Source organism: Embiotoca jacksoni, unplaced genomic scaffold, assembly GCF_022577435.1.
Source record: "Embiotoca jacksoni isolate LCO1_2020_lvr unplaced genomic scaffold, fEmbJac1.0.p SCAF_10, whole genome shotgun sequence".
In the NCBI taxonomy this organism is placed as follows: domain Eukaryota; kingdom Metazoa; phylum Chordata; class Actinopteri; family Embiotocidae; genus Embiotoca; species Embiotoca jacksoni.
This window is the reverse complement of record NW_027185230.1, coordinates 2,091,893-2,117,892: the sequence shown is the minus strand read 5'-3', so window position 1 is coordinate 2,117,892 and position 26,000 is coordinate 2,091,893. Positions and strand designations below refer to the sequence as shown.

Sequence of the window (26,000 nt, the reverse complement as noted above, 5' to 3'; positions counted from 1 at the left end):
CCAACAAGGAGCTTTTATGATATAATGAACCTGGCGACTGAATCACTTTGCATTCATTACATCCCTCGGGTACATACCAACAGCTCCTCTGTAGTACAGCAGAGCTGATTCAGCAGAAACGTCTGCAGTCAAAATGTCTAAACACCCACTGTGTGGTGACACATTTCACAGCTTCCTTATCGAATATCCAACCGTCTTTGTCATGTCATTTAATTTATTGGTTTATCACATTTTTGCTTCAATCTTAGCTCTTCCCGTGCGAGATACAGATGCGGGAGTGAGGGTCTAAATTGGCTCTCGAGGGTCTACTTCCTGTATTCCACCCTGTGTTTACTACTTCCCTGTGAGCATTGATCTGGTGACTTGCAGAGTGAAAAGCATTTGGATGTGTTTTATAAGTATATATCTAAACTTGACGTCAGAGTTTTCAAACAATTCAGCCCAGTTTGAACCTCATGTTTAGACCTACAAATTACCTCCATCACTCTCCCTATGCGATACGTTTTCTCCTTACAGTACAAATGTGCTACTTTAAATATTTCGATTTTTAATGCATCATGCAATGCCATCAGGGAGACGTCTGACTGGTCCCAAATTCATTGCATGAAGAATGACGTAACAGTCCCAAACATACAGATATGAAAAACAATCTCCAGCAAAGACAAAAGAGTCTTACAACAGATGATGTGGCCCTCAAAGAGCCCAGATCCAAACATGATGGAGTCATTCTGGGATGACATGAAGTCAGAGAAGAAACTGTGTCATCCAAAAAACACAAAATAACTGCAGGAAGTTCTCCAAATTGCCTCCAAGTAAATTAAAAAAAAATGTGACCTGGGAGGAACTGGTGCTGTTTTAAAGGCAATGAGTGATCAAACCAATAAATGGATTTGATAAAGATTTTGTGTGAAGTTAATTAATACATAACGAGGATTACCGCCTCAGCTTTATATGCCTCCATCAACCTGCCAAGTTGCAGTTTACATCCATGATTTGTGATGTAATAATATATAAATGAACTGATCTGGCTTGACTTTTTTAACCTTTATCCTTTTTGTTCTGCTCTGAGTTTACTGCATTCGTGTGTAAATGAAAATCAAAAAACAGAAACAACTTCCTTGTAAATCTGATTCTGACACAAAGTTGCAGCCACGACGGCGGACGACACATCAAATCTAAATAATGCTGCAAAGAAGCCACAAATGCTAAAACACGGATGCTTCACACACATCTTTAACCAAACAGCACCAGAATATACAATCAACACAGTTTCAAGATGGACGCCGAAGAGTCACCAATTCAGTATCTGGACAAATGTGAACTTTCTGCTCACAATCTGTCCCTGACTTATGTTGTTGAATAATAGTCAGTCAAGTGTTTTTGCAGTTTACTGTTTTTCCTGAGATATCACATTCATGAGAATGGCACAAACAATCTGAAAACATAACGCTTCTGGTAATGACTGTGGCTGGCGCTGAGATATACAAACTATCCACAGTCTTATTTTTAAAGCACATTTTAATGTGCCTCTGTCCTGTGCACAGCACTGCTATGTTTAACTTGTGTTACTGCGGGAGTCTCACTGACATAAATAATTTTCAACAACGATCAGACAGACCTGAGCAGAGATTTGATTTTGATTTTTGATTTTATACACTTTATTAATCCCCGAGGGGAAATTTCTTCACTACAGCAGGGGGGCTCTCAGGGGGGAGATGCTGCAGCAGGCTGCCACTAGCGCGGCACCAGGTAACCTGACCTGAGGTGCATGTTTTTGGATGATGGGAGGAAGCCGGAGAAAACCCACGCAAGCACAGGGAGAACATGCAAACTCGCACAGAAAGGTCCAGGACCGGATTCGAACCCGGAACCTTTTTTGCTGTGAGGTGACAGTGCTAACCACTGCACCACCGTGCCGCCCTGAATGATGAATGATGAGTATGAAACTATGTCAGTGTTATAAAGCTTACAATTTAGTTTTTCTCGCTGTCATTTTTTAATCTCATATCTTGTTGTTCTTTCTTCTCTCCTGCACTTTTTATCCATCTGTCCCCTTCTGAAGCTTGTATCCTTCAAGCAGTTGTTGTGGTTTTCTAATGTGAGGGGTGTGTGTGTGTGTGTGTCTGTGTATGTGTGTGTGTGTGTGTGTGTGTGTGTGTGTGTGTGTGTGTGTGTGTGTGTGTGTGTGTGTCTGTGTATGTCTCTGTGTGTGTGTGTGTGTGTGTGTGTGTGTGTGTGTGTGTGTGTGTGTGAGTGAGACAGAGAGAGACAGAGAATTAAAGAAAGAGAGATTGTAATCGGAGTCAGACAACAGGTATGAGTCAAGAGATGCCACGGAGAGCTGACAGAGAAACTGATTGAATATTTCCTCATTCAGTCTCTCTCTCTCTCTCTCTCTCTCTCTCTCTCTCTCTCTCTCTCTCTCTCTCTCAGAGGTGTGTGTGTGTGTGTGTGTGTGTGTGTGTGTGTGTGTGTGTGTGTGTGTGTGTGTGTGTGTGTGTCTATATCTATCTGCTGCCTTTCCACAAACGTCAAACGCACACAAACTAACAAAGCTCCTGCCTCCCATTCCCCAGCTGTCTTTGCTCTCTCACTGTGACAGAGGCATCCGGCCAAAAAGAAAACCACACCTGTGACAACGGTGCAAAAGGTGAACAGCAACTCTCCAGGAAACACAATACAAGACTCCAAACAGCGAGAGCAGGAGATGAGGACATCCAGCATCTATTTATCTCACTGTAGACAACCCGATCACATTAACAGCCTCCATAATTAGTAGTCAGTCAGTGATGTATACTCCTGATCCTGCAGATTGGACATCCATGCTCATTTTCTCAATATCTTTCATATAAATATGGACGAAGAGCTGCTACATTCTTCGTTAAGAGACGTTACACTATTTCATTTTGTTCTGTTGCTTTTCATTCATGTTTTCAGAATTGTTACTGAACTCTCTTCTACTTATATGATATTAATCTATCATTCCTGCTTTATTGTCTTGTATTTAATTTTTGTTACTTTACAATTTATTGGCACTACCGAGTTAACCTTTGAACAGTCATGTTCAATCATGTATCCAGACATCCTTTGAACTGTGCTTATTGCACAATTTAGGAAAAACAACATTTCAATTTATCACAACTGTCAAAAGCAGAAACAACAGCTACTTTGTTTCAGTATAAGTTCTTTTGAATTTTTTATGGACAACAACCAGCAAGACTATTAATCAGAATTATCAGACTGTAACGCAATATCACAGCAAATCGTGAAATAGACACGCTGGTCCACTGCAGCAAAACGTACAAAGGCCACGTTTTGGCCTGTCTGGGCGTGACAGTTACATGCTTTGAAAGCATGAAACCTATACAAACGTAATGCCATGAGACGCTGGACCATGTGACCAAAGTCCAGCAAGAGAGGCAACAGATGACATTTTTGGCAGCATTAGGCAGCAGGAGGCCGGAGGGCTGGCTTGGTGGAATTAGTCACAGATTGACATGTGGGACGATAAGGTTCAAATCCAGCAGGTGTTCAACCAACCGTGTTCTTATTAAGTAACCCAAACCGTGTACCTGCCATGCCTGTACAGGGCAGAGCGTGGCCATTTCACATTTTGCTGTCGTGACCTAATAAAACCAAACCTTTGTTTCAACTTCAGATGGCTCATGCAGGTTACGGGGTGGCGAGGATCAATCGTTATTGATTTTTGCTGACATAAATGTGACTGGATCGTCTTTCTCTCAGTGTGTGTGTGAGCAAACATCCATGTGTGTGGCCACATGAGTGTGTATGTGTGTATGTGTGTGTTTGTGTGTGTTTGATCACAGTTGATACATGAACAGGGCAGAAAAGGTATAATGGGTGGTGAATAGTGTAATTGCTCCGCTCAGGGAGCCAATGATCAGAGGTCCACCGAGCTATTATAAGAGCCTCTGTGAGAGCAATTGCTCCCATGAAACCTCCTCTCCTTCTCATACAGAGAACCGGAGAGCCCTGGCCTCTCACAATGTGATGGGCTCTCCAGACAAGCAGCCACTAATGGCAGACGGCAGAGGTCAATGCGGAATATCAAGAGTTGATGTATTAAAACCACAGGCATATCGGATATCCAGCTGTTTTCATAACACTCCAGCTGAATGCAGAAGACACAACTAAGAAAATGACCCACAGAGACACAAGCACAATGAGTAGAGATGGACATTTTAGGGACCGTCTGCAGAAGAGTAGTGTTTCATAACACTGTGTAAAGCCTAAAGGCAGAGTGCAGTGTCTTTGGAGACGTGTGTGTGTGTGTGTGTGTGTGTGTGTGTGTGTGTGTGTGTGTGTGTGTGTGTGTGCTCCCCTGGATAAGGTGTAATAACTCTGTGGGTGTTGCTAGCCTTGAGCTTGAAGAGTGAAGGCAATAAAGCAGAAGAGTGCTCACTCGGTACAGACAGAGACTGTCACATCTCCTCACCACCTGACCTGTCCTGAACCTGAACTTGACTTCCTCCCCTCCACATACACACAACACACACTTACAGTCCAAAAAATGCACAAACACACACAGCCACAGAACTCCAGGTACACTCCAACTTGCTGACTAAGCTTGACAGCAGAGACACACACACACATCTTATATTCTGTATGAAATGACGAAATGTAGAGTTGAGACATGTTTTTGGCTCCAGAAACACAGAAGCAGTGCAGGGATTGTAAAAATTTTTTTTTTTAAATAAAAGACCTTGTGAGAGGAACATACTGTGTTATATACTGTAGGTTTGCACTGCCTGCTGGGAACAACGAGCACTTTCCCCTCTGCTAAAAGATCAATTAGAGATGCATCGTGTTTAAGATTCACTGTTTTTGTTTTACAAAATAATCTTTTTTAACCCTTTTGTTTCTAATAAGTTGCGAGAAAAGGAGAATGAGCCAATGATTATCTAATCAAATGTCTTTAATATTGTATGAAAAATGGAAACAGTGTTTGCACTGCAAATGACACTTCTGTATTAGTAAACTGACAGCCGGGTGACAGGACTCAGACCACAGAAGTGACAATTCCTTCAGCAGTGAGTCTCCGGTTTGATTCCCGGCCGGCTGCATCTTTACTGCATGTCATTCCTCTACTTCCTGTCTATCGATACTACTTCTTTCTAATAAAGGCATAAATGCCAAAACAATAATCCAAAATATATACAATAAAAACTTTTCATCTTGCTGGTTGGAATATAACACATCAAAAAAAACAGTTGTGTTTGAAATTTCATTTGTTAAAAAAAAGGATTGCAGCAGAGTTCTCATTGGGGAAAAAGTCAATAATGATAAATGAAAATGAAAATGACAGAAGGCTTCACAAGCTTTAGAGGATCAAACTTCACTTCTTGCTGTCATTACATTGACTGACGATTGATGGATTTTTTTCTTAAAGAATTCACTACATTAAGAGATTCAAAACAAGACACAGCAGCATTTAATAACTAACAAGAAAAGTCCAAGAAGAACACTGAACCTTCACATGCAAAGGCAGACGTGGTATTTAGGCAATTTAACATTAATTTAATAAAATGTCAGCTGAAAAACAGGCAATACTACTGCAGATGTTGCAGGTGTACTGTTGTGTAGAATACCTTTTGAATGAGCAATATGTCATAGATTATAGATATTAATTGAATAAATGGTAATCACAGGATATACTTGTTGGTTTCTAAATAAAAAAGGGACTAATGTAAGAGTTTGATGAAAACCTTGAATGGTGTATTGAGCTATCTGTGCTCGGTGCTCAGTAGCACATACTCCCCCTTTCTCTCGTTCACTTAATTCTCTCCTCTTTAGGGATCACATCAGCAGAGGACACAGAGGACTGAACAGGACACTGGTGATAATTGTGTATTGGATTCTGACAAAACACGCCAGCGGTGGACGGTCCAGCTCAATCTGCTGATGTCTCTCCCCTCTCCTCCTGCGCCTTCCCTCCTTCTCACCACTCTGCTTTTACTTTTTCCACTTGTCTGCTCCATTCACCGCTCCAATCCGTTAATACAGATGCATCTCAACCAGATATAATCCCAAGATGAAATAATCATCTCCCCTCAACATGGAGTCAATTATCCATCTGTAGCTGGGTTTAAGTCTTGAAACATGCCACCTTGTCTGCGATATTAATCTGGTCCAAATCAGCATTTATCAAGCTGCTTAGTTTGACCCTGGGAATATCAGACTTAATGCCATCATGTGATGTCACCCGTATTGTCCTTCAGTGTTCAATCTTCCTAAAGCCCTGCAGTCATCCTTTTCTCTCAGAGTAATTGTCTCTGTATTGCACTGCAGAGAGAGATCAGCCTCGACTACTGTAGTTTAAAAGGAAGAAAAAGATGAATTGAATACCAACCTGAAATAGGAGTCAGTGTTCCATGGCTTTTGTCTTTAATTTACATGAAATCCAATTACATAAAGGTGAGTCGCAGCAATATGCCAAAATTGTTTCAAATGGAAATAAAACAAGATGATATTCAAATATTCTGTTTCTATTAACCCTCATTTATCATGCTTTTTTTGTATTCATTTCCACCTTTAACAAGCTTGGAAAAGGTTTTTATCAATTTCTGCAAAACATTTTTATGAAAATAAAAAACAAATGAATGGAAAGATGCTAACCTACTTTTTTGTCAATGCATTCTTAAGGCTTTAAAGTAATTATCTCTATGGTCTTCTGTACTGTAAGTTCAGGTTGTGTTATTTGATGGAGCCTTCAGGCACAAACACCATTTTATAATTGCATGTTTCGTCCTGCCCAATCCATGTCCAGCATATCCACAGTGACGTTACAATTATACAAAGACACAATTAAAGTGTTACTGATCAAAAACATTTGCTATTCTTATGTATTTGTGTTCAAAAAATAGTGACAGTTTACATTTTGTTCTTTGAAAATCTAAATTAATAAACTAATTATTGGTATTGGCCACAAAAAACCAGCATCAGTCAGTATGGTATCTGCAGAGCCTTTACAGCTTGAGATGCAGGATATGAACCAAAGTGTGAGCTGTCAAAGGTCCGTACATGTTCAACTCGGCCTCACTTCATCACCTCTGTGCTGGATGTGAATACCACACTTCCTCTACTTAACATTTTTGTATTTTTTTAATTGCATTTTATCCACATAGATAATGTTTCCTCTAAAATGCCCCGAGCATAGTGAATGAGTAGTAGTTCAACTAATTTTGTACGAATTTAGATTGAGCTGGGACCTGATTTCAGGTTATTATAACAAGAATAGGCTACAGGTGTAACTTATATTTTGAAGTACTGTACATCATCATCATCATCATCATCATCATCATCATCATCATCATCATCACTGCTAACTCACACAGAGAGAGACAGGCAGAAAGAGAAAATGACAGTAGGCAAGCAGAGTCAGAGAGCTGAAGTGGGAGAACAAGAGCAATTTGTTAAAATGGCCATAAAGAATGGGTGAAAGAAAGTACAGTCCGAGACAAAAGGCCACTTCCTACCTTTCTTTCTTGTCAGTGTTAATGGATTTTTGTCCTTTGAAGAAAGACAAAGGTTTCGGGGTTTGATTGTGTCATTTTTATAAAGAGAAATAAAGGACTCTGATGACAGAGATGATGATCCAACTTTCTCTCTAATAGCTCATTTTAAATGTCAATAGAGCAGATCTCACAATAGGCGACAGTCGCTGTCAATACCTGCAGTTTGATTCATTTCACAGAGTGTGCATTGATTGTTTGCCCCGCCCAGATTGCCTCCACTTGTGTCCAATATTCTCCTCGCCCTCATGTGTATACAGTGCATCTGGAAAGTATTCACAGCGCTTCACTTTTTCCACATTTTATGTTACAGCCTTATTCCAAAATTGATTAAATTAATTTTTGTCCTCAAAATTATACACACAATACCCCATAATGATAATGTGAAAAAAGGTTTTTTTGGAATTTTTCACATGTACATAAGTATTCACAGCCTTTTCCATGACACTCAAAATTGAGCTCAGGTGCCTCCTGTTTCCTCTGTTCATCCTTGAGATGTTACTACAACTTGATTGGAGTCCACCTGTGGTAAATTCAGTTGATTGGACATGATTTGGAAAGATACACACCGTCTATATAAGGTCCCACAGTTGACAGTGCATGTCAGAGCACAAACCAAGCCATGAAGTCCAAGGAATTGTCTGAAGACCTCCGAGACAGGATTGTACCGAGGCACAGATCTGAGGAAGGGTACAGAGGAATGTCTGCAGCATTGAAGGTCCCAATGAGCACAGTGGCCTCCATCATCTGTAAATGGCGTCATGTCTGGAGGAAACCAGGCACCGCTCATCACCGGGCCAATACCATCTCTACGGTGAAGCATGGTGGTGGCAGCATCATGCTGTGGGGATGATTTTCAGCGGCAGGAACTGGGAGACGAGTCAGGATGGAGGGAAAGATGAATGCAGCAATGTACAGAGACATCCTTGATGAAAACCTTCTCCAGAGCGCTCTGGACCTCAGACTGGGGCGAAGGTTCATCTTCCAACAGGACAACGACCCGAAGCACACAGCCAAGATAACAAAGGAGTGGCTTCGGGACAACTCTGTGAATGTCTTTGAGAGGCCCAGGCAGAGCCCAGACTTGAACCCGATTGAACATCTCTGGAGAGATCTGAAAATGGCTGTGCACCGACGCTCCCCATCCAACCTGATGGAGCTTGAAAGGTCCTGCAAAGAAGAATGGGAGAAACTGCCCAAGAATAGGTGTGCCAAGCTTGTAGCATCATACTCAAAATGACTTGAGGCTGTAATTGCTGCCAAAGGTGCTTCAACAAAGTATTGAGCAAAGGCTGTGAATACTTGTGTATGTGTTATATTTCTGTTCTTTATTTTTAATAGATTTGCTCAAATTTTAAACAAACTTTTTTCACTTTGTCATTATGGGGTATTGTGTGTAGAATTATGGGGAAAAAAATGAGTTTAATCCAATTTGGAATAAGGCTGTAACATAAAATGTGGAAGAAGTGAACCGCTGTGAATACTTTCTGGATGCACTGTATATAGCTGTGTCTTTCCATCTCGTCTTTGCCAGTTCTTCGTTCCAGCATTCTTTTGTCAGTGAGTTTTTCCAAGTGTCTGTGGCTGTTTGTTTCTGGATCTGTTCCTGCCTGCCCCTTGTCTGTACCTCTGTCTTAGTGGACTGATGCCTGGTCTTGAACTTTTGGAACGTGCTGAGACTCTGATTGTGGATTGCCCTCTTGATACCTCTGCTGGTGACTTTCCTGAGGTTTTTTCAGTAAAGACATTGAACTGAACTGCCTGTCTGTGAGTCGTGCGTTTGAGTCCGTTGTCTGTGCGCTATAAGCGGTAGAAACAGGCCCAGCATGTAACGATACACCTGACTATACTGTTATAAACTCAGCTCGGTGGGCTGTTCCGAACACCATATATGACCGTGGAGAGTATAGGGACTGGCGTCCTGGACCTTTATTGCCATGGTAACAATAATAAACATGTGGTTAACATTGTGACATGGTTGCAGTGTGGGTCAAGGCACCAAACTACAGGGTGAGGTTTAGGAAAAGATCAGGGTTTGGGTTAAATAGAGTACGTTATTTATGCGAGTTAGGCTACACATGATATGAAAGATAACTTAAAATAAGTCAATGTTGACTTTTGTTTTCTCAGGATGTGAACAGTGGTGCCCTGGGTAAAAGTCCTGGGTTTGAACCATCCAACAACACCAGATGATTGGTACTAGATTGGATCAGCTGGAGGGATGCATGGTGTAAAGTCTACTCTGCTGTGATTGGTTGTTTAACTGTCAATCAACTGATCCCTAATCTTAATCCTAACTCTAACCTTATTCCATATGCAACGTAACAACCAATCAAGTCCTTCACACTGATCCAATGTAGTATCAACAACATTGACCTCCTCCCTATACGAACTACCCGTTTTACGGTCAATAGAGGCCGCAATGAATGCATCATTCTGGCCCACTAGTAGGTGCAGTTTACAAGCCCATATATTTGGGACTGATGTGTGACTGATGTTATTGAGGTGAACGATGTCATGTGGGGTGTACTAATCCAGTAAACAAACACATTCACACACACACAAACAGTCCGAAGTCAGCAGCAGCAGCAGCAGGCATGTAGACAAAGGAGAATTGGGATTTTATCAGATTTCACGGCACATTAGGGAGCGCAAATGCTTTTAACTTTAAATGAAGGCGCCGAGTCACAGACGTGAAGCCAAATATTTGGTTGTTGCCACTGAGAACACATTATTCATCTACTTCATTCAAAATGGGCCCAGAAACCTAAAGTGAACTGATCTATGAGGCCTCTGTAAAGCAGAACTTATAGCTTAAACTTGACATTTGCAGCTTAAACAGAATTTTAAGCTCTGTGATTCTTACCCAAATGTACATGTAGATCAGTCACAGTTAACTTCTCCCAACAAGTTCTCGTATGTACACAGACTTTGATCCTTCCGCAAAGAACCGTGTTTTCTGATGCAACTGCTCATTTTTTGCACTGATAACTATAACGTTTAATGTCTAACTGCAGCTAGAGGTGTTCCGACAGTCACCTTATTGTGTAAAAATGATAAGCATTACTTGACTTCTGGAACTGTGGACACCCATACAACTCTTTCATTTTGCAAGTGAAACATCTTAGCTTTATTTCTTCCAGTATGTAGATTCCTGTACAGAATGATACGCAACAATCTGAAAAATAGGGCTGAAAACCACACAAATACAACAAACATCAATCAACTATACTCACAAGAAGACAACACGCCCTTCAATTATTCACACTCAGGAAGCCCCGTGAGGCTCAGCTGCCAATCAGGAGCCAGATAAGAGTACAAGTTCCACATCCATTATGTGCATCACTTGTGCTGAGACTCAGCACCTTATCACATAATTACATGGATCACTTCTGATGTGCAACCCACCACAACAGAGCCTGAGCTGATTTCCTTCACGCCTCCTCCCACATTCTCAACTCTTTTTTTATTAAAATTATTATTATTCATCAGGTTATGTGTCTCTTTCGGTGTGTACAGAGTGGCAGACAACAGATGGTATCGAGGATGGAAGTGTGTGTGTGTGTGTGTGTGTGTGTGTGTGTGTGTGTGTGTGTGTGCGTGTGTGTGTGTGTGTGTGCGTGTGCGTGTGCGTGTGTGTGTGTGTCTGTGTGTGTGGAGGCAGGAGACAGGTAAGGCAGCTCCATGGTATCAGATGACCAGCAGGGCTCCTCTCCGGTTGTCCCAAACATAAAAGAGACATGTGGGCCGGCTAACGGACCACTACTGGCCCTCAGTGTGTGTGTTGTGAAGGAAATTATAATCAGACAGACACACAAAAGAGGACTTAATGGTTTGTTAGTGGTTCGCCATCTCAATATGTGAAGTGATTAAACCTAACGTGGGTACATCTTCACGACATCCATGCCATCCACACAACCCAGTCGCTTTCCTCTGAACACTGCCGGTGTCTTTGCTTCGGCCTGTTCTGATAACTCACACATGAGAGGACTTCACAACCTCCCAGGAAGTCCTTTTCTCAGGGGAGGATTATTTAAATCAACTCCTCTCGTGCTTATGTAACTCTATTAAATTCCTCTTCTTCTTCCTTCTCCAGTAGCGCAATCACTGAATGGCTGCTTGCATCAGGCAGTAAAAGGAAAATTTTCCACGATGTATGTGTGTGTGTCTGTGTGTGTGTGTGTGTGTGTGTGTGTGTCTCTAGAATGTAGTACAACTTATAAACCACAGAGGAAACCACAGCTTCAATCGCAAGGGCACAAAAAGTGACAAGCAGCTACTCCAGCAACCAAGCTAACAATAAAATGTAACTAAGCCAGGATATGTTCAATCTAACAGGGCTATACCGCTCTTTAAATTATGACATGATTACTGGACTCATAAATACTAAATCCCCTCATAAATCCAAGTTAAAACTGGTGAAAATAATGATTGGGGGATGCAGTCTTGCCAGGTTACAACAGCATATCATGGTTTAGTCTTACTAACTTGTCTGTAAAAAAAGAAAAGAACCTTGACCTACAAATGTCAGAAAAAAATTACAAAAATGTGAAGAACTTTACAAGACATGAGTAATTTCGGATTGAATCAGATCAGGAGATGACAAATATCTGATCAATAATGTGTTGAGAAAAGTCGAGAAGAAAGCTAAACCAGGTGCAAGAACAGAACTGTTAACTGTGTTAACGATGCTGCTGCACATAACTAGAATAAAATATTTATATAGAAATATAAACCACTGTACAAGGTTTTATTTAGCTGTAAATGCCACTTATAACTTTTTTTTTTAAACTTGTTTTCAAATCCAAAGAACCCGTTTAGACAACTGGGACTATTCTAAAATCGGTCTTACTTTTCCAGAGGCTCAGTGGAAAGGAAAGAAAAAATGCAAATGTCATGTATCCATCACTCCAGAAAGGTCTTTGTATCTCTCCTCCAAGTGACTCCAGGGATCCAAGGATAATAATCAGCTAAGCTTCTGTGTGTATATGGGAGCTACATACATACCTCTCCTTGCTCCCAGCTCATAATTATGCCTGTCAAAGAGCAGCAGACAAAACCAAAGTAACAATAGCACCTTGCAAATTCTCATTGATATTCGAAGCAGACCTCCTGCAGTCTCATGACTCCCACGAAGGCTGACACGGAGAAAAATACCCAGCCAGATAAATTCAACCCACGTTTATATCCATCCAGAGGTGAGGGCAGCTGCACACAGGTGGTAGCAACTCTAATCATAGTTATCAGCCCATACTGTAAATGAATGAACATCGCCGTCATATTTACATACATGTTTTACTTTACAGTCTTAACTGTAAACCAGAAATCCAACAGTCAATAGTCAGTCTCAGAGTATTTAAGGGACTTGTAGTATATAAGAATTTTAAAGGGTAAATAAACAAAAAATATAGATTGGAGAAAAATGTGACCAGGACATCCTGATTTAAAAAAAAAAGAAATATAACTAATATATAAAGTAATTTAAGTCAATAAATTAATTTTCCTCAGACATCAGCTGCAGCTTCAATCCAGTCTCATGCGTTAGCCCCTTTCAATGTGAGTAATTACCATGCAGTTGAATCAACATCTCTCTACAAGGCTGTCAACAAAGACTGAGTATTATAGCCATTTACTCTGCTTCTATATCCACTGGCAGTTCTATGTACCATACACATAAAACAACTCTGTTTTCATACAAGCTCTGACTGTGGTGGTTTCACGCAGGCCTTAATAAAATTAGATTTCTGTTCAACTCAGGGCACCGCAGAGAAAATAAGTCGTTTCCCGCTTGAAGACAGAAGTGACCAGAAATGGAAGGATTCAGCTCATTGACCGGATATTAATGGCTGCTTCCGGTGATTTAGGTGATGGATTGGGGACACCTTCGCTGTGAACTGAAGCATTTGGTGACTCCATTGTAAAGCAATTAGACCATTTCAATGAGTCACTTTGGAGGTGAATATGTCTGAGAAACCCCAGGTGGGCCAACCAGAGGGGAATAAAAATGCTACCTTAAGATGGACAAAATGATGAGAGATTTGACACCAAAGGAGGAGAAAGAGATGAAATACACCTGATTTAAATCCAGCGATAAAGAGGTTACAACTGCAGTCTGGTTTTATTTCCTCAGGCGGCAGCTTGAACTACGGGGCTTGTATATAGATAAAAAAAATAGCACAAAGTGAGTGAAAGCTAAAAGCGATCATCTTTTGTTTGGACAACTAAATCCAAACGTAGATTAACATAAAAAACAACTAATCAAAAGGATCAAGGAGGAGCTACACAACGGCTGTTTACCAACAACGGCTGTTTACCAACAAGTACAAACGATTATAGCTTAAAAATTCTGCAAATGTCATTGTGTCATTCCTAAATGAGTCTGCATATAAATTACAATACGAATTCCTCTCAGTGTGCCCATCATCTCCCACTCAGTCTTCACCATCAAGCCTCCAAAGCCAATAAACATTCCCGTACTCATCAGTACAGCATGCCACAACACAAAGTCAACCAGAAATTGGCCCCACGCCCACCTAATTAAAGGCATTTATAAATATTTCACGTTATAATTACAGAGAGGAATAGAACTGAGGAGCCACAATCAACCGTGGGGTATTGCATTTGACAATATTATGTTTAAAATCAACCAAGATGTACAGCATCATGATGAACATGACAATATTTTCCCATTGTTAATATTCATTACAATATGGCCAATGATTTAAAAATCACATGTAAAATGATCCAAAAGGTGTTTTGTTTTTTTTCCATTCAGTGAAGTGTGTTCCACTGTTATTCGTCACAAACACAACTTCATTATTCATCGTTTCATTCATCCACTGCTGACACGCTGCAGCCAAAACACCAAACTAGCACTCAGTCTCTTCTCCACTGCCTCCAGTTTAAAACTCTGGACTCCTTTAAGTAGCTGCTCACCACCAACCTTAACTCAACACTCTCATTGTTTTCTGGTCTCAAATGTAGACGTCCTGCTGTGGTTGGAGGGAGAGTGGAAGAAAGACTTTCTGTCCTGATTGTGATTAACAAAGTGAGCCCCTGTTGGTCAGAGAGAAATGAACACGTTGCACTGTGCCAACATTTATTCACTGCAGGCTGAGTAAATGTTTCTCCGTAGGATTGGACGAACGCTTCCAGCGTTCTGTGCGAAGGCTGCACTTCCCAGTGAAATGTGTTATTTTGAAGCTATATTACACTTGGTGTGCTTCAGCATCATTATTGGCTCGACAGTGATGCTGTCAGGACTGAGGCGCTTGCGCATAATACAATATGTTACCAACTAAATAAAATATGTAATCAAAATTCATTCACATTGTAGAGCAATTCGCTCTCAAAATATTTAACTTTTTGTTAGTGCGATCTCTGTTTCCATGGCAATACATAGGGTTATGGCTAACAACTGGAAAACAATCAGCCACCTCAGCAGACTCTTATATAATGTATGCAATGTTTACCACTCCAGCAAGTAGGCCGACTCTTAGTAACGACCAAGAAACAGAGACGATTTCTAGTCCGCTTCAATGCTCTCTACAGATCATGTGATTTCTCAAACTGAATAACTACGGCACATAGAAAAAACAAAACTGCTGTTGTTTCAAATGTAGAGTTGACAAATCAGATATCTGGGTCAGAACTACTTGTTGTATAATAAACTACAGAAAACAGAAAAGGGGGCATTGTTTGGGGTAAAGTCAGATTTAGGGATTCATGCTTTCTAAACTTTTAGACAACATGATGGAAAAGGTAAACGTTCAGAGTCTCCCGCTACAGCACAGGATCTGTGCAGCTGAAGGAAATGCAGCGCTGTCCTTGAGGCAGAGAGTTCAAGCTGTCACATATAAGAATAACAACACGAAGAAGGAACGCTGCTCTCCAAACCTCAGCCATGACTCATTTCTAAATCATACACTCACACACCGTCACGACTGGAAGCCAGCCCGTACAAGCCCGTGGCCAAACACCTGTTGGCCGGTGGTGTGCTTCGGTGCTAAGTGTTTTGCTCAAGCATACAACGAGAGCAGTTTTTTGAAGTAGCGCACGTTCATTTTGTTATATCAGAGTGTCCCAGCCGGCTCCCCTCCATTGTAGACAGCTGTTTCCCAAATAAAATAATCCCTAGCACTCCTATTGTGTATTCAAATGCAGCCCTTGCTTTTGTTACAGTACCAACAAATCATCACCGTGCAGTGTGAGTTGAGAGGAGATTTAGGAAGTATTTTATAATCAGTAAATACATGTTTACTGGACTTTTTAAAACAAATGCTTCAAAGTGATTAAGAAATGATCCCCTAAATGTAAAAAAAAAAAATGAAAACAGAAATCCATTCAATTCATTTTGATAGATAAATGAAAGTTTGCCCAATATATTTCCATTGACTAATTCATACTGAAAACACTAAGACTTGATTTTTTTTTTTTTCCAGATGTCTTCTTTGTCTTTGCAATACAGAAAATCAATTCTTGTTTTAAAAAAAAAGTCCAAATATAATGCACCGTGGCTAAAACGTTCAGTGTTGAGACTATTGTTCTCTGAAAAGGTGCCTTGCATAGCTCCACAAATCTTTTCCACATCAAACATTTGAGAGACAGCCAGAGGTCCGCTCATTTCATCACGAACACTGTTTCTGCAGCTCATACAGAACATCTGACTGAAATATATTCAAAACAAGACAGAGGTGACGGTCTGTAGTAGCTTCCGCAGTCTCTCCGTCAGTTAGACGATACACCTTTCATACAAATCATCGCAGAGCGAGCACAACATGAATTGTAATTGTATACTGACATCAATGATTTGTAGGAGTACACGCATTCACCAATAAATGAGCCTCTTGTGATATAAAATGCCATCTGAAACCCCAGCAAAGTGGTTATGTAAAGCAAAGAGCTTTCAAAGACTGTGATAAATGGAACCACGGCAAAAAAAGAGGCCAGAAAAACAACTTCTCAACTCGTCGGTCTATTTCGTGAGCATTTGGTGTGTCCTGGAAGGCTTGTTGAGCATGCATGTTTTTCAGCAGTGTCCTCTTTGATACTCATAAACATTACAGCAGTACATCCTCGGGTTAATTGTCTTGCTCAAGGGTATGTTAGCCATAGTTGTTGAGGGCTGGGAATAAGAAGAGAGGAGAAATATTTCACCTTTGTTGTGATTTCACCAACACGACATTTGTGTTGTTTACTGAGGAGCAAACGGCACAAATGTCGACCTTCGAGGTGCCTTTAGGCAACCGCACAGACTCGAACCTTGCTGACTTGGTGGGCAAATCGGCTGCTGAGTGTTATGTTATAAACAGCATTACAAATATGTAAACACAAGGCCAGAGGCCAGGCCTAAAGGCACTTAAACTCATTTATTTCAGGCTCCATATTGCAGTTCTTAATCAGCTATAGCAGCCTGAGTTCAGCGTGTCCACACATGACACACATGTCTGAGCTGTTAACGGTTATGGAAAATACTTTATGAAAACATAAAACTCTTTCAGACAAGTGCTGCTGGGAAGATTTCACACATCAGCTTGTCTATAAGTCACATACTTTCACTGTCTCATGTAGCAGTCAGAATGATTTTCCCTTCAATATTTTTCTGCTTTTTTCCCTCATCATGACATCCTGCAAGGAGCAGGAGTTCTTGGCAGCTTGGCGAATAATTCAGTCCCTGGTCCGTCTCTGCAGTGACGACGTCAAGAGGTGCTTTTAACTCAGAAATACGACCTCCTCCCTCTTTTTAAAACAAAATGTCCAGGATATAGAAGCATTATATGCGTGTTTACTCAGAGGCACTGCCAACTCTCAGTGAATCAGTTCTCTGGTTTAAATGTTCACTTTAACCTTCTGCAGCAGTTGTATCTTCATCTAGGAAACACCCACACTCGACTACCCGCTGAGTACCAGATAGCCGTTTCCCCTGTGGCCCTACCCCTTGTTTGGGAGGCCATTACCCCCACTGGGTAATGGCCCTTCAGAATGGAGTAGGGCTTAAAATCTTAATACGTTTGTAAGTCTCAGGATATTTGATTATTACATTTTTGGAAATATGCAGTATGATGACAGCATAGTGCATCTCAGAGAATCAGCTATACGTGCTCACAAACAAGAATTCCTTCAATCTGTCCGAACCAGAACTAGATTCATTATCCTGAAGCTGCACTTTCACATTACAAAAAATTATCTTGAAAAGAAATGTATTTATTATTTGTTTATGGTCTATTTGTCATGTTATGCTGCTTCAGTTTGCAAAGCATTCTTCGACCACACCATTTGGAGTCTGCATCTGAAAACCCTCCATTTGGAGGGCCAGTCGGAGAGCTAGATGACCACTACCCCTCCATACCTGAAACAAACGGGACACCCAACTCTATTAGCGACTAGTTAGTGGAGAAAGTAGAATATCAAGCAACTAAATAGACCAATTTTTTTTCTGAGGAGTTGAAACCAAAATACACATAAATAATGTTGCACTTAGATTCACTAGGTGGACTCACAGTGACCACGACTACAAATGATAATTGATCCATCTGTGCTTGATGTGTATAACATCAGCTAGAAAAAAAAAGTTGCCCGCATGAAGCTAAAAGCAGGTCTGACGTTGCTTTAAAAGATAAGCCGATGCAACCCAAACTGTTCGTCTAGAAAAGGTGGACTGTTGCTCATTTGCCAGAATGTTATATGTCCTTTCCTTCGCCACCATCCCACAAAAAGCATCAATAATCCCACAACAACAACAACATTGGCTTTACAAAAGCATTACCATCTTATTTTGTCTTCAACCCATTACTTATTCACACAGTGTCTCCCCACTGTAATCTTGTACGCAGGCATAAAGTGTGACACCTTAGCCAACTTGTGTTGCCTGATGAGTTCAGGGAGCGCCCCTGGAAGCAACAAATTGCTGTTTTGCCCAGATGACGTGTCAAGGGCCTGCAGACAAATCTCTTTCTGTCTCTGAATCTCTCCTCTTCCTCAAAGCCTGCATTGGCCCCGGTCCCTGGAGTCACTGCCAGGGTTAGCTAACAGCTCAGCATTTAGCCAGCACTACCTTTTCATTATCATCTTCCCCTCTGGCATGCTGGACAGTCAGGAGATGTGACAGGATAAGGATGGGGACATAAATTGTATTCTGGACATTCTGGAGCCTCAGCCACAGCAAGAAGTCATGCAGTCTTGTCTCACCATCACAGACTGCCTGTCTCTCAGACGTTTTAATTTGATTAGTTTCAGGTCTGAGGAGGGTGTGAGGAAGAAACAAAAGGGAAATCATGGTGTACCAGCACAAACACAGACAACCAGAGACACAGTGAAGGAGACAGACAAGATACCTGGGGATGACTTTTGTTGTTCGACATGTTTTCCTGTCTTTCTTTTGTTTTTATTAGTTTGGAACTCCGACTACAGTAATTGGGAGAAATACTAGGTATCTCTGGCAGAGCTGGTTCTGTCACCAACCTGCAACGAGACCAGAAGGGGAGGAGATTGTGAGTCTCAGCCGTTCTAAATTCACTGTGTCGACACCTTGGCTGCAGCCAGGGACATTCACATGCAAACACTCAGTCACAAGTGAGAGGAGTGGGAGCCGAGTGGCCTGGAGCAGCTCTGCAGACTGCTAAAGGTCGGTGTTGATTGGATGGCGGGAGGCAGATAGAAATCTCCTTTACTATTACCTGATTCGTAGATTGGAGCTGATTCCACGGTTGGGACACCGCTTCGTCTTGCTTGATTTTGTCAACATGCAGACCTGCACCAGAGTGCTTGCTGTCGAGAGTTTACAGCCGAGTAGCTCACTCGTATTATGCACTGGCCAGAATTTAATTTAAGGACCTCCTGCAGTGGCATCTTTACTTCTTTAAAGTGATTGGATTTCTTTTTAAGGATGTTGGGCCAATAAAAAAGTCAAAAACAAGTCATTCTAAATTGCAACCAAACTAAATATCAGTTGATGGGTTGTTAATGTATGATTTCATTAAGAGAAAAGGAGCGGTTACTCCACTAACAACCCACCACCAATTGTCCCTGAAAGGTTTTCTGGCATTATAGGCACTGAGCTCTCATGACTTCTGCCTTTGCCTCAAAGATAGTTATTATTGTGTTATTATTCTGTGAGCCAGAGGTTGCCTGGTAGGATTAACATTAACATAAATCCTTCTGGAGGACAATCAGAGCTTCTTTTGCTCAAAGCAGCTGCCTGTTGCTGCTGAAAACAGAGACAATGAGAGCACTTAGACTGCACTACACCAAAACTAAAAGAGGTTTGAATAATCTTCCTGGAGCTGCAGAGTTGGGGCTAGTGCTACAACCACTTTTACATTATATACACCTTTTTTGGGGGGCATTCAAATAAGTTGGGCATTAAAATAAAAATACTGATTATAGAGCTTTGAAGGTGAAACTCTGTGGGAGCAGAGTTCAGTTGGAGGTGAGCAGGCTGAATGAGATGAATTGATGTCACAACTGGATTCATCAGGAGCGTTCACGCGGCAGCTTATTCAGAAACGTTTCATCTCTCAAACAAGCCAGAAACTTACATTCACTGAGCTCTTTACATGCCGGCCTGCTACGTTTCAATAGGACTGTACATTTAAGAACAAAGCACCTCCAAATGAGTTCAGATCATTTTAAAAAGAGACTGTAATGAAAAAAGAATTTAAGAAATGCAAAATGTGGCAGTTTGTTGTAAAGTGACTCTGTAATAAAAACATTGAACTTTTTCACAGCAGACAATTTGACTTGTCATAGCAGAGAAAGTGAAGCTTTATTAATGATGGCTCGGTTCCATGAAGTGACACAGTGAACCAACATGCACACAATGCAGGATCTCCTCCAGTTGAGATGCAGCTGTGGAAAAAGTCTGAATGTCTGCTGTGAAAAAGGTCTATAGTCATTCAGTTACTGATTAAGTGTAGTATTTAGGGTGTTCAAATAAGGAGCAAGTGATTTTGGAATCAATCAGCAGCTCAATAGTCTGACTACAATTCCCTTGTGCGAAAGGTTTCTTTAAACTGAGGGAAGAGGAACGAGTGTGAACCAAGATTTAGCAGAACTATACAGCATTACACACGTTGTTTGTTCCATACGATGCTCAGATCGAGTGAAATCCTCAAACTGTCTCTCTGTTATTTATGCTGGATAAAACCAGCATCATTTGGTACCTTCACCAGCAGATAAAACACAATGCCGGGCTGCACAACGCGAGTTTGTATTGATGGACAGAGTTTAGAAGGTTAAAATCATTACAGCTCTAAAAGCCTGTTGTAACATTTAGACTAAACCGAGAAAGCATAAAAATAACTGAACTCAAGCATTAATGACCTCCAGGGGGATTTCATCTGAGACAAGGCTTATCTCCTGCTGTTGGGTGTCTGCCATGTCAGGCTAATAACAGCAACAGGCGAGCGGCAGAGGTAGCCGTATAACTAGTAGTCGTCTTAGTTAAAGACATACTACCGTGGCGGCAAGGATTAGTAGACTGCTGAAAATAGGATTTGCTGACAGTGATACACGAGGGAATAAAGAAAATGAAGAGATACAGAGGGATGAAGTGAGCGGCATACTTTTCATTTATCATTGGTTTCATTCCGTCTTGCGTTAAAAAAGACAAAACACAACAAGCCTAAGAAATGACCTGCAACTCTCTGAAAAGCAACATATGCAAACTCTCTAATTGCTCACTCAGAGTCGGAGCAGATGTATAATCTTCCCTCCACAGATAAGAAAACTCGACATGTGTAGAAAATGTATTGAAAAAACACGGTCAATTGTGTCATTAGTATTCTATCCAACGCGGTTAAAGATGACGTTCAATGTGAGGTGCATAGATGCATAGATGCTCTACAGTCTTGTGAAAGAATTTAGTCCGCAGATTTAGAGAAACTGTTACGACAAAACTGGGACAATGAGTGCTTCACTTCAGCATGTAAAAACTATGTACTGTATGAACACAATGTCCTCCTCACAGACACGTTGACAGAACAGAGTAAACTAACAAAGTTACAATATGTTCACACCGCAAAATAAAATAGAATACAAAAGTAAAATAAGAACAGGAACAAAAAACACCTTGAGAAGGTATTGTCAACCAGTTGGACCCACAAACGATAGAGAGTTACATAAAATGTGTACGGGACCTTTCCTGTGTAAAAGCTTAAATTTCATCTGAAGTAAACAGGGGGGGGGGGCAGAACTCGTTCTCATCTGCACGCATTAGAAAAAAGCCTGTAGGTGCCGTATTTTGGATTAAATGCAGGTAGGGGATTGCCGTATGGCTGAGCCCTTCATGAAGTGAATTACAAAAATCCACGAGAAGAGATAGAGCACAGAGCCTGATGACTTTTTCAAGATCAGTGAAGGTTAGAAAGGACTCAGTTTGAGGTATAATCCATAGACGTCAGAGGAAATATACCTGTGAAATATACCAGTGACCTTTCAACCACAGACTCATCTCAACTCTATCCATCTATCTATCTATCTATCTATCTATAAGCAAGCAGCTTACAAATATCTAATAGATATTTCTCTTTGGCTTTTTTTCCACAGATAAATCCCTTTCTACTCTCTATGTACGAGATAAGGTGTTGAACCTTGTCTTTTTTTCCTTCATTTGCTCAGATCAAAGACTCATTGGAAAATATTTTTTTCCCAAAAATTGCTTTAACAATAAATTCAACACAGGTATACCTCAACAGTAATATGCCACAAAAGTATATTTATATACTGTATGATATACCCTGCTATGCATTACGGCACATGAGTTTCCTCATTTCCAAAAAGGTAAACAGAATTAAAAGGGAAAAACACTCAGAGTGCTTCTTTATAGATCTGCCAAAACTGCCCTGGTTAAAGAAGTATGGATGCTGGATACATGTGTGCAGCATGGACAAACAGGTGTGAATGAGTGCACTCCCAAAATCAATCACTAAAGCACGGAGGAGAGCAGTGACAACACAGACGTAGGGATGAAGAGGAGAAAATGCGCTGATGAATTTCCAGCACCATGGACAGCTCACAGGACTCATAAAAACCAAGGTTCTCACAAGGTTTCCTCCGACATCAATCTTCACTAATCACACATGCTCTTTTATTACCTCATTTACTAATAGGCTTTCTTTACACTTAGTGTCATTAACATGGTGCTCAGGGATATAGTAGTAGTAGTCGTCTTTATTTGCATCGATCAGAGAGACAACATCATTGAACACAAACACACAAACACACACAAATACACACAAATACACACAAATACACACAGGCCTCTACAGTTACCACCTGCTTTGAAGGTGTCTGGTTACATGCAAGCTTCCTAGAAGTAGTAGTCTACAGTTTACACTCCAGTGCTGCTGCAATACAGGCACGCTGATATTGAAAATAATCAATGATGCTTCCGGCCAAAAATAATTTAACCGCATATCCCTCAACAAAACGGGACCTGTCATCTTCAAGAGGTCAAAAACACAGAGGCCAAACAAATAATTAGCACCAGGCATCATCATGCACAGGAGATGTAGGTGTACAGAACAAGGCCACTGCAAATAGTTCCCATTACTCTCGAAAGATTTAATTTGAAAGGACAAATGTGCTGTCTGCAAAAAGCTGCACATGTGCAAATCAAGTGTATTGCAAAAAAGAAACTTACCTTCACTGCTTCAGCATGGGTGACTTTGTCAAAGACTTTGTCATTAACTTTCATGATCTGGTCACCGATCCGGAGACCCTCCTTCTCCGCCAGGCTCCCCGGCTCCACCAGGGACACGTAGATGCCGACCCCGTGCTCCGAGCCGCCGCGGATGCTGAAGCCCAGGCCCTCGTTGCTCTTGTGCCGCTTCATGGTGACCTGCCGCAGCTCCCCCGGCGGCTCGTGGATAAAGTTCCTCCCGAGCAGAGGCACAAGGGGAGCTGTCCCTTCGCTGCTGGTGCTGAAGCTGTCTGGCGAGCCGCGCAACGCCACCTGGAACTCGGGGGGGTTGCTGGGCGAGAAATGCCCCGGGGGCGTCGGGCTGGCGCTCGGGTAGTCGCCCGGCGGGGGTTCAGCGTTGCCGTTGCTTGCAACTAAATCCGATTTTAAATACAGGCCCTCCGAGGTGTACTGCTCGAACAGGAGTTGGTCAGAGCGGGGGATCACCAGCCGCAGCATGGGCAGAAGTTGCCGCTTGCTGGGCGCGTTGAGGATAACGTTGAGGGTCTGCACCAGGTCGTACACGTTGCGTTTGGAGTGGTAGACATTGAGGCAGTGGATGAACTGCTCCCTCTCGAAGTCGTTGAGCAGGAGGTTGAGCGCGTTGTGCAGCTTCCTCACGTTGGCGGACAGCGTCCGCGCGCTGGAGGCGACCGAGTTTGCCGAGGAGCTGAGCGACATGCGCTCCAGGTCGGTGCTGCTCATCCTGGCGGTGTGACCGGGACACGGCGCCACACTTATGCAGGTTAGAGAGCAGGCATTACGGGCTGGTGGCGCGGGATCCGACCGCCGCTTGGCATCACGACCAATGGAAGACTCCGGTTGTATCCATGGTGCCCGGCTCTGGCAGATGAACCACTTCGGCTATAACTCGCAATTTGGAGGACAGGAAGATGAAAGCGACAAGTTCAACTGGAAAGTCCAACTAAATCAATATCGAAGCTGACACAAATTAAATAGCATTTACGGTTCATAAAATGCCGCTAACTGTGTTCTGCAAACTTCACATGCGACACGGTGCGTTAAGGCTGGACATGCAACAGCCTCGTGGAAAACTCGTCCCGCTTCGTCAGACAGCTTAGTGATGCGCCACGTCGGGCTCTGAGCCTGCGTGTCATGAGCTGCCGTCTTATTTTCCAGGAGGTCAGGTGGCTGCCGAGCTGCTGCTTCTCTGGTGTCCGACTCACCGTCAACAGCTCCGCTCCAGGGCAGAACAAACAACGCCAGAACTACTGGAAATTAGACGTATTTGGTCCACTGCTGCACAACCAATTCACCAAGACTAACGAAGCATTTCCTCGACGCCGATAAAAGAAAAGGGGAAAAACAAAAAACACAAAAAAAGTTATTTTTGAGCTCCTGCTCTGCGTCCTGAGGATTTCATAATACCCCGGTCCGGTCTCCAGTTTACTTCCAAAACACGTCAAGCTCGAGAAAACACAAACATATCCATCTGGATCAGCGGGACACGCAGCGTCTGTTTGTTGGTGGTGTTTATATTCCCTGCAGCTTCTGAGACGTTACTACAGCGACTGGCTGAAGACCGGCGGCTCGCTCGCCTCCGACCGTCCTCCGTCAGGAAGTGACGCAGCCTCGCGCACCCAATAGGCTACGGTGCTCGTAACCAACAACATGCGCTCGTGGCACAGGCAGAGCTGCGGCCAACAAGTTCATAAGGTGAACTTTAATTACACGTAATACTGCCGTATATCGTAGTGAACTGCGATTGGTTGTGGAGCCGGCGCGTTGACACGCCTACAGACCATAGTTGTGTTCGACGCGAGCAAATTAATTCGAGTTTCAAAAAGTTGGAGGTTTTTATTTCTGGAAACACGATTTCAACACGCAAGTTGACTGCAAGCCTGTTCTTCTATACTGGCTTTCTCCGTAATTAACTCAGATTTGAAAGTGAAAAAAAAAGACCAAAAGGTTTTCCACTTTAAACAAAGTCCTGAAAAGCTAAAGAGCACACCTCCAGAGTTTTCTAAGAAAATCACACAAAACACAACCAATAGGCCGTTTCACGACAAACTGACCTGTCATGAAGGGTTACTAAAACATTAATGATGACATATGTCAACCATCCTTCGCGGTACCATATAAATACCCTGATATCCTGATACAGCTAAATTAAACTCATGAATAATCCATTTTTAATATTTACACGCTGCTTTTTCCTATTTGGACACGTCAAAATGTCTTCTGTGATATTAAAAGACAATTGAGTAACCGTTTTGAAATGTAGCTACTGCAGGCTAAATGAGCAGACGTATAATACTACATTAAGGAAAGGCATTAATTCAAACATGAACATGTCGCCAAGTGTTTATTGAATTTATTACAATTCAGTGATTTTGTTTGTTAGGCCCACATATTCGGGTACATCATGCATGACATAAACCATGAACAAATATTTTCAAAAGTTCTGTGATGTTGAAAGTATGGAAAGTCAAATATAACATAAATAACATCAATTTGTACTTTTAAAAAGCAGAGGATTTATACTTTATCAAGTAACTAAGGCAATTTTAGATTTTGGCTTTTTTTTTTAAATGTTATTCACCAGTAATGAATCAGTCAGTATTATTAATGAATGCTGACAGACTTCTTCTAAAACATCACGCTGATCCACGACCGGAGCAGCTGTGGCTCAGACGGTAGAGTGGGTTTCCCTCTAATAGAAAGGTTGGCGATTTGATACAACTGCAGCGTCCTTGGGCAAGACACTGAACCCCAATTGCTCCTGAAGGCAAGTGAGCACCTTGCATGGCAGCTCTGCAGCATTGGTG

At 41.8% G+C, this 26,000-nt stretch overlaps 1 protein-coding gene across 1 annotated transcript in view; it reads right to left on the bottom strand.

The window, feature by feature from the left end:
- The window catches only part of whrna (whirlin a), a 137,537-nt gene extending 112,809 nt beyond the window's left edge, over nucleotides 1-24,728 (bottom strand). The window contains exon 1 of the mRNA XM_069161461.1: nucleotides 23,173-24,728. Coding sequence (XP_069017562.1) covers nucleotides 23,173-23,916 — 744 coding nt within the window. The 5' untranslated portion in view covers nucleotides 23,917-24,728. The remainder of the gene's footprint in view (nucleotides 1-23,172) is intronic.
- Between the last annotated feature and the right edge of the window lie 1,272 nt (nucleotides 24,729-26,000).